A 10,299-nucleotide genomic window follows, 5' to 3' on the forward strand; every position below is an offset into this window, starting at 1 on the left:
GGAGGAAACGTGCCTGTGGGGGAAGGGAATATCACCAGTGATGGGTGTGGTCTCTGGAGGGAGAGCATGCCCTGGGGCCTTTGTCCTGAGCCTATTTATCTCTTTCTTGCTGGTGGAAATCTTAGGGGAGTTGTCAGGGGAGGTCTTGATGAATATTCTTCAGCTTTCCAAGTGTGCTCTTTCTGGGTCAGGGTCTCCACTGGTTGGTCCGTGCCTGGGCCCCCTAGGGGGGTCATTAGTCAATGTAGCTAGTCCTGAGGGACACTTGTCTGGTTTTGCTACTTTTCTGGGCCTGGAGCTGAAATGTAATTAAGACCTAGATGTTATCTTTTCATTTTTTTAAAAATAAATATTTATTGTTGAAAGTATCACATATCTCTCCCCTTCACCTCCCTCCCCCCATTGACTCCTTCTAGTCCCCACCCCTTCCCCAGGCCTTCTGCACCCTATTGTCTGTGTCCATGGGTTATGCATATATGCATACAAATTCTTTGGTTGATCTCTTCCCAATCACCCTCCCCCACCTTCCTTCTGAAATTCCACTGTTCCATGCTTTTACATCTCAATCTATTTTGTTCATTGGATTCCACATATGAGTTAGATCATGTGATACTTGTCTTTCTCTGACTGGCTTATTTGGCTTAGCATAATACTCTCTGGGTCTCTCCATAATACTCTCTAGGTCTCTACCACAGCTTTTTTTTTTTTTTTTAACATATTGATTAATTTTAAATATATATTTTATTGATTTTTTTTACAGAGAGGAAGGGAGAGGGATAGAGAGTCAGAAACATCGATCAGCTGCCTCCTGCACACCTCCTAACTGGGGATGTGCCTGCAACCCAGGCACATGCCCCTGACCAGAATCGAACCTATCCACTGAGCCAAACCGGCCAGGGCAACCACAGCTTTTTTATCCATTCATCTACTGATGGGCACTGCACTGTTTCCAGGTCTTAGCTATTGTAAATTGTGCTGCTATGAACATAGGGGTGCATACATTCTTTCTGATTGGTGTTTCAGGGTTTCTTAAGGATATATTCCTAGAAGTGGGATCACTGGGTCAAATGGCAGTTCCATTTTTAATTTTTTTAGGACACTCCATACTGTTTTCCATAATGGCTGCACCAGTCTGCATTCCCACCTGCAGTGTACTAGGGTTCCCTTTTCTCCACATCCTCGCCAGCACTTGCATTTGTTGATGGTAGCCATTCTAACAGCTGTGAGGTGATACCTCATTGTCATTTTAATTTGCATCTCTCTGATAATCGGTGACTCTGAGCATTTTTTCATATGTCTCTTGACCATTGGCATGTCCTTTTTAGAGAAGTGTCTATTTAGGTCCTTTGCCCATTTTTTAACTGGATTGTTTGTCTTCCTTCTGTTAAGTTGTATGAGTTTCTTATATATTTTGGATATTAACCCCTTATCAGATGTATCATTGTCAAATATGTTCTCCCATACAGTGGGCTTCCTTTTCGTTTTGTTGACTGTTTCTTTTGCTGTACAGAAGGTTTTTATTTGGATGTAGTCCCATTTGTTTATTTTCTACTTAGTTTTATTTGCCCTAGGAGATGTATCTGCAAACATGGCTACGAGAGATATCTCAGGTTTTGCTGCCTATGGTTTCTTCTAGGATTTTTATGGTTTCCGGACTTAAATTTAAGTCTTACCCATTTTGAGTTTATTCTTGTGTATGGTGTGAGTTGGTAGTCTGTATCTGTCCAATTTTCCCAACACCATTTATTGAAGAGACTGTATTGACTCCATTGTATGCTCTTGCCTCCTTTGTCAAATATTAATTGAGCATAATGGCTTGAGTCAATTTCTAGGTTCTCTGTTCTATTCTATTCTATTAATCTGTATGCCTGTTCTTGTGCCAGTAGCAGGCTGTTTTGAGTACGGTGGCTTTGTAGTATAATTTTATATCTGGTATTGTGATTCCTCCAACTTTGTTTTTCTTTCTCAAGATTGTTGGAGTATTTGTTCTAGATCTGTGAAATATGCTGTTGCTATTTTAATAAGGATTGCATTGAATCTGTAGATTGCCTTGAGTAGTATGGACCTTTTTTTTTTTTTTTTTAATATATTTTATTGATTTTTTACAGAGAGGAAGGGAGAGAGATAGAGAGTTAGAAACATCGATGAGAGAGAAACATCGATCAGCTGCCTCCTGCACACCTCCTACTGGGGATGTGCCCGCAACCCAGGTACATGCCCTTGACCGGAATCGAACCTGGGACCTTTCAGTCCGCAGGCCGACGCTCTATCCACTGAGCCAAACCGGTTTCGGCAGTATGGACATTTTAATGATAATTCTACCACTCCACTCCATGAACACAGTGTATTCTTCCACTTGTTTATATCTTCCTCTATATTTTTTCAAGGTCCTGTAGATTTCCAAGTACAAGTCTTTTACGTCCTTGGTTAAAGTTTATTCTAAGTATTAATTTTTTGGTTATTCCTAAGTATTAATTTTTTGGTGTGTGTGTGTGTGTGTGTGTGTGTGTGTGTGTGTGTTTTAGTATTCTGAGAATTCATTATTGGTGTATCAAAAAGCCATCGATTTGTGGTTGTTGATTTTGTATCCTGCTATTTTGCCAAATTCATTTATTAAATCTAGTAGTTTTTTGATGGAATCTTTAGGGTTTTCTATGTACAATATCATGTCATCTGTGAATAATGAGAGTTTTACTTCCTCCTTTTATTTCTTCTTGGATGCCTCATATTTCTTCTTGTCTGATTGCTGTGTCTAGGACTTCCAGTACTGTATTGAATAAGAGTGGTGAAAGGGGACATCCCTGTCTTGTTCCTGTTCTTAGGGAAAATGCTTTTAGTTTTTGCCCATTGAGTATAATGTTTGCTGTACATTTGTCATATATGGCCTTTATCATGTTGATATGTGCTCTCTCTATTCCCCCTTTGTGTAAGGGTGTTGGATTTTTGTCGAATGCTTTTTCTGTGTCTATTGACCAGTTAACTGGTCCGAACGGAAACCATCCCTATTTCTTCCATATACGCTGGAATATTTATGAATTTAAGTTACCATAAATTTCTTTATAAACCCAGAGATGTCACTAACAAGTCTGATTTTAAAATTGGGTGACCAGAGTTGATATGTGAGGTTTGCCACTATAGACGCGTGGCATGTGAGGAAGGTCCACTACTTGCATCTATAGATGCTTATGGCGTACAAAGGGTTGATATGATCATGTGATTTTTGTCTTTCAATTTGTTTATCTGATGTGTCACATTTATTGATTTGCAAATATTGTACCAGCCTTATATCCCTGGAATAAATCCCACTTGGTCATGGGGTATAATATTTTTAATATATTGCTGGATCCGATTTACTAATATTTTATTGAGGATTTTAGCATCTATGTTCATCGGGGATATTGGCCTGTTAGTCTCTTTCTTTGTAGTGTCTTTATCTGGTTTTGGAATTAAGATAATGCTGGCCTCATGAAAAGAGCTTGGAAATGTTCTTTCCTCTTGGATTTTCTGAAATAGTTTGAGTATAGGCGTTATGTTTGGTAAAACTCCCCTGTGAAGCCATCTGGACCCAGGCTTTAGTTTGATTACTGCTTCTATTACATCAGTTGTTATTGGCCCATTCTGGTTTTCGGCTTCTTCCTGATTCGGTTTTGGGAGATTGTATTTTTCCAGGAATTTGTCCGTTTCATCCTCATTGTCCACCGTATTGGTATATAGTTGTTCAAAGTATTTTCTTACAACCTTTTGTATTTCTGTGGTGTCAGTGGTTACTTCTCCACTTTCATTTCTGATTTTATAGATGAGTCCTCTCTCTTTGTTTCTTGATGAATCTGGCTAATGGTCCATCAATCTTATTTATCCTTTCAAAGAACCAGCTCTTGGTTTCATTGATTTTTTTTTTATATATATTGGTTTTTTTTTGGTTTTTTTTTTTAGTCTCTATGTCACTTATTTTTGCTCTAGTCTTTATTATTTTCTTCCTTCTACTTACTCTGGATTTTCTTGTTCTCTTTCTAGTTCTTTAAGTTGTGGGGTTGAATAGTTTATTATTAATTTTTCTTGTTTTCTGAGGTAGTGCTATGAACGTCCTTCTCAGGACTGCTTTTGCTGTGTGCCAGAGATTTTGGGTTGTTGAGTGTTCATTTTCATTTGTTTCCAGGAAGTTTTTTATTTCTTTCTTGATCTCATTGGTAACCCATTCATTAATTGTTTAATAACATGCTATTTAACCTCCATGTGTTTGAGTGTTTTTACTGTAGTTGATTTCTAATTTCATTCCAGTATGATCTGAGAAGATGCTTGATATAATTTCAATCTTGAACTTTTTTAGAGACTTGTTTTGTGTCCTAACACGTGATCTATTTTTGTGAATGACCCATATGCACTTGAGAAGAATGTATATTCTGCAGCTTTGGGGTGAGATGTTCTATAAATGTCAATTAAGTCCACATGACCCAGTATGTCCTTTAGAGTCATTGTTTCCTTGTTGATTTTTTGTCTGGAAGATTATCCAGTGAAGTCAGCAGGTTGTTAGAGTCCCCTACAATGACTATAGTTGTTGATCTCTCCCTTAAAGTCCTCTAGTAGTTTTTAAAATATATTTGGATGCTCCTATATTGGGTGCATATATGTTTACTAGTACCAGAGTTATATCCTCTTGTTGGATCAATCCCTTTAGTATTATGTAATGATTTTTTATATATCTTGTGATGGCCTTCATTTTTTTTTTTTTTTTTTTGGGCAGTGTGTACAAAGGGCAGGGACTTAATCAATGCAAGTTTATGACCCGCTCTTACTGGGAATTCCTTGTTCATGGGGAATAATTGCAAGTCCCGATCCCCATCACAAATGGGGTTCAACGGGTTACCCGCACCTGCCAGCGTAGGGTAGGCACACGCTGAGCCAGTCAGTGTAGCACGCTTGCAGCCCCGGACATCTAAGGGCATCACAGACCTGTTATTGCTCAATCTCGGGCGGCTGAACGCCACTTGTCCCTCTAAGAAGTTGGGGGAATGACCTTCATTTTGAAATCTATTTTGTCTGATATGAGTATTGCTACCCTAGCTTTTTAAATTTTCGTTTCCATTTGAATGGAAATTTTTTTTTCCATTCCTTCACTCTCATCCTGTGTGAGTCTTTTGTTCTGAGGTGGGTCTCTTGCAGACAGCATATAGTTGGGTCATGATTTTGTATCCATTTAGCTACCTTATATAGATATATTTTTTTAAATATATTTTATTGATTTTTTTTTTTTACAGAGAGGAAGGGAGAGTGATAGAGAGTTAGAAACATTGATGAGAGAGAAACATCGATCAGCTGCCTCCTGCACATCCCCCACCGGGGATGTGCCCGCAACCCAGGTACATGCCCTTGACCGGAATCGAACCTGGGACCCTTCAATCCGCAGGCCGACGCTCCATCCACTGAGCCAAACCGGTTTCGGCTACCTTATATTTTTTTATTGGAGCATTTAGTCCATTTACATTTAAAGTTATTATTGCTAGGTACTTATTTATTGCCACTTTAAAAATATTTTTATTGATTTCTAAGGGGGGGGGGAGAAATAGAAACATCAATGATGAGAGAGAATCATTGATTGGCTGCCTCCTGCACACCTCCTACTGTGGATCGAGCCCACAACCCAGGCATGTGCCCCTGACCGGAATTGAACTCAGGACCTTTCAGTCCACTGAGCCAAACCTGCTAGGGCTGCCTGAGAAGCTCTTTATTCACCATCTATTTTAAATGATAGCCTTGCTGGATATAGTAATCTTGGTTCAGAACCTTGCTTTTTATTACCTTGAGTACTTCATGCCTACCTGACACTAAGAAATAGCCACAGTCCCTCTCAGCAACCACAATATCTGCTTGATTTGGGGAGGCCACAATTTCCTTATTTACCAATTCACTTTAGCCTATTTATGTTGTTGCTGGCACAGAAGGTTCTAGACTACTTAAATTACCATACAATTGGCACTCCTACTAGTGACCTTGGAGTCTCCTTCTAGAGGCTTTAGTAATGGTCTTTCATGCCTCCTAGAGTTAATTATGAAGGTCTTAAGTTATCCATTAGCTTCTGATGCAAGAACCTGCCCTAGGCCACCCACTATGTGCCATTAGAACTATAATCATCATGTATTAGGACCTCTTGTAATAGAGGTGCTCATAAAGACTGAGCATGTGATCCTAAACTGAGCTGGCCATTGTGCTTTAGGCTAGAAAACAGTACCACACCAGGTATGGACACCTACTGATATCTTGCTTCTATGGCTTATGCCACCTGCAGGATGGTTGCCCCTTCTATATTCAGTCCATTGAAGGAGACTGTGGTATTGGGATTCACTGAGTGGACAGCACTGGGGACTTGCACACGCTTTCAGGATGAGAATACACATAAATAAATGATGGATCTTAGTGGAGAGTTGTTGTTCAATTGGTTCATTTCTGATAGTGGAACAAACCCCAAGAGTCACCACCTCTAACCAAGCATCAAGCAGTCGCCTTACTACTAGTCCACATTGGCCCCATCTGCATATGTTCACAGACTCTTGGACTTGTCTAAGAGTTGCCCCTTTGTGGTAAAAGAACTCTGGGAATGTCTTTAATCAGATACCCAAAATATAAAGCCAGGCAACACTTGTCTGTACATTATTACTAAGTCTGCACTATCAGGACTCACCAGGAAACTGCTGATCCATGTTGGAGTTCCAGACACCGATAGTAACCATGGCATTTCTCAGAATGTATAGTCCTAGGTTCTCCAACAAGGTGTTCCATGGGAATTTTACCTCCCTTACTGGTCTCAGGCTCATAGAGTATCATGCTAGGTTGTTGAAATAAGTTTAAATCAGTTGAATGATACATGGTGTGTTTCATCCAAGTCAGTCATCGGGTGAATTGTAACAAATCTGTCCTTTTTTCCCCCTAATGTGCTTTTTTAAGAAGCAGTTCTAGGTTCATAGAAAAGGTGATCAAAGTGTACAGAGAGATCTGTGATGAATATTTAACAAGTTACAAGCAATACTTCCCAACAAGAATGTTTTCTTTTTTTTTTTTTTTAAATATATTTTATTGATTTTTTTACAGAGAGGAAGGGAGAGAGATAGAGAGTTAGAAACATCGATGAGAGAAAAACATCGATCAGCTGCCTCCTGCACACTCCCTACTGGGTATGTGCCCGCAACCAAGGTACATGCCCTTGACCAGAATCAAACCTGGGACCTTTCAGTCCGCAGGCCGACGCTCTATCCACTGAGCCAAACCGGTTTCGGCTCCAACAAGAATGTTTTCATTCTGCCAGCTGCATTGACTACTAAAGCCCTGGAGTACTTTAGGGACAATATAGCCAGCTGGACTTCATTAAAAGTTGTATTTCCACAGCTTTCGTGGACTCTCATGTGTGGTGATGAGAATGGAAGAAAAAGAGTCTAGTTCTTCATTTTGTTTTTATTGATTAAATTCTGCCTTATACAGTGGAGAACTGTATAAGGAAAGGAATAAAAACTTTTCTCACAAAGTATTGATGGTCTTAAAATGATAGTATTTGGTATGGATGGTGTGGCTCAGTGGTTAAGTGTCAACCTATGAACCAGGAGGTCACAGTTCCATCCCCAGTCAAGGCACATGAGCACATGCCTGGTTTGTGGCCTTGATCCCCAATGGGCTGAGGGGTGGAGGAGTGCTTAGGTGGTAGCCGATTGATGATTCTCATCATTGATGTTTTTATCACTCTCTCTTCCTCTCTGAAAGTAATAATATATTTTTTAAAATGCAAATCACAATTACAAAAAGTAAAAATATATATGTGTGTGTGTGTGTGTGTGTGTGTGTGTGTGTGTGTGTGTGTGTTTAAAGCATTCTGTTATTTCTCAACATGCTGTGAACTCTGCCGTTGCAGAGCAGTAACATGTAATGTTATAACAGTAAAAGTGCACAAATAATTTCCATGAAGTAAGTGGACAAGGGAGTAAATTTACGATGATCAGTCATAGAATAAATATTTGGAGACAACGGAATCATATGTAACCTTCCTATAAATGGAGTCTGGGTATCCAGGGCTGTCAGTCTCACACATCCTAATATATATTTGGGATGTTTTAGGACTCAGTGGCCATTGAGGATGTGGTTGTAACCTTCACCCTAGAAGAGTGGACCTTATTGGATTCTTCACAGAAGAAACTTTACAGAGATGTAATGCGACAAACTTTCAAGAACCTGGCCTCAATAGGTAAGGATATATTTTCATTTCATCAATTATAGGTACGTGTTTCTTGGTCATTGCTTTTTTCCCCCAAGATTTGGATTGTGAAAAGATAGGACATTGGTAAATAAACTAGGCATGGTCACAACTAAAAAAAAAATGGACCAATAATCTAATATTTCTCTAATATAAATATTTTGAATTTGTTTTGTTTGCATTTCAGGGAAGAAATGGGATGATCATGACATTGAAGAATTGTATAAAAACCAGGGGAGAAAACTAAGGTGAGTCCTATTTATAATAGAAAGTAGTGGCTGATTTGAAGATTTGATTATGTCATGAAATTTTTTAAAAAGGAAATAATCCCTGCTTCAATTTTTACTTACAGAACATTTTCACCAAAATTACCTTTTTATTAGACATGTATGTTCAGTGTTTGTGAAGTAGCTTACTTCAAAACAGTATTGTTAAATTTTATATATGATTATTGCTGTTTTAGTAATAGGAAGGGTGAAATCCTCTTGCAGAACATTGTTTCATTTTTCAATTCTTTATTCTTGAAAGTATTACATATGTTTCCCTTCTAACCCCATTGAGAACATTTCTTATATTGAACTTTAAACAAATCAAAGCAGAAAACCTACCCCTTTCTAACTTATTATTAGTGATTTTAGAGAGAGAGAAACATCAATCAGTTGCCTCCTGCACACACTCCAACCAACTGAACCAGTCTTGCCAGGGCAAAAATGCTACCCCTTTGATACAAACCATAAAAATGCAGTCCAAATACCGTAATAAACAAAATTGCTAATAAAGAAATCATTAATACCGTACTTGTTTTTTACAGAAATCATATGGCGGAGAGACTCTGTGAAACTAAAGAGGGTAGTCAATGTGAAGACAACTCCAATCTTATTTCAGAAATGACTTTGAACAAGAAGACCACTGCAGTGAAACCACATGAATGCAGTACATGTGGAAAAGTCTTTATGCATCATTCACCCCTTGATAGGCACATCAGATGTCACACTGGACACAAACCATATGAATATGACAAATACAGAGAGAAGCCTTATACATTTAGGACATGTGGTAAAACCAGTTACCGCCATTTTTTTTATAAACGTGTAGAGAAATCTTACAAATGTAAGGAATGTGGGGAATCCTTTAGGCATCCCCAGTTTGTTCACAAACATGAACAGATTCATACTGGAGAGAAATGGTATCAATGTAAACAATGTGGAAAAATCTTTAGATATCTTCAAGGCTTCCAAAAACATAAAAAAACTCACACAGGAGAGAAACCATATGAATGTAAGCAATGTGGTAAAGCTTTCAATTGTTCCAGTTCTTACCAAAGTCATGAAAAAACTCATACTGGGGAGAAACCTTATGAATGTAAGGAATGTGGGAAAGCCTTCAGTTATCACTCTTCCTTTCTATTACATGAGAGCATTCATACTGGAGAGAAACACTATACATGCAAGGAATGTGGTAGAGGCTTTCATCGTAACGGAACCTTAAAACGGCACATGAGACTGCACAATGGGAAGGAACTCTATGAATGTAAACAATGTGGTAAAGCCTTCAGATATTTTGTTTGCTTTGAGAAACATGAAAGAAGTCATACTTGAAACATTGAATGTAAGGAATGTGAAAAGGCCTCATATTACCAAACCTTAAAAGTACACACTAAACTGCACAGCAGAGAAATCATATGAATATGAGCAATGTGGTAAAGCCTTTAGCTATTCCTCTTCCTTTAAAAGTCATTGAAGAAATCATGAGAAAAAATCCTATGAATGTAAGTAGTTTGGTAAAGCCTACAGACCTTACAGTTTCTTAGAAACACAAGAGAATTCATAAGGAAAGCTTAATGGAAATTCATGTGTAGTATAGTGTTCCAGACCACAAGTCATTAATAAATGTTTAGCCCTAGCCAGGTTGGCTCAGTGGATAGAGGGTCAGCCTGAACACTGAAGAGACCTGGGTTCGATTCTGGTCAGAGTCAATACCTTGGTTGCAATTTTCCCCTGCCCTGGTCAGATGCATGCAGGAGGCAACCAATTGCTGTTTCTCCCTATCTGTTCCACTATCATGTT

The 10,299-nt window shown here is 38.7% G+C and overlaps 1 protein-coding gene across 1 annotated transcript in view; it reads left to right on the plus strand.

The window, feature by feature from the left end:
- The window catches only part of LOC102431730 (zinc finger protein 14-like), an 11,294-nt gene extending 1,376 nt beyond the window's left edge, over positions 1–9,918 (plus strand). Inside the window, 3 exon segments of the mRNA XM_014445533.2 lie at positions 8,098–8,224; positions 8,421–8,481; positions 9,045–9,918. Of these exon segments, the coding sequence (XP_014301019.2) occupies positions 8,098–8,224; positions 8,421–8,481; positions 9,045–9,918 (1,062 nt within the window).
- Positions 9,919–10,299: the final 381 nt, after the last annotated feature.

Source organism: Myotis lucifugus, unplaced genomic scaffold, assembly GCF_000147115.1.
Source record: "Myotis lucifugus unplaced genomic scaffold, Myoluc2.0 scaffold_462, whole genome shotgun sequence".
NCBI lineage: Eukaryota > Metazoa > Chordata > Mammalia > Chiroptera > Vespertilionidae > Myotis > Myotis lucifugus.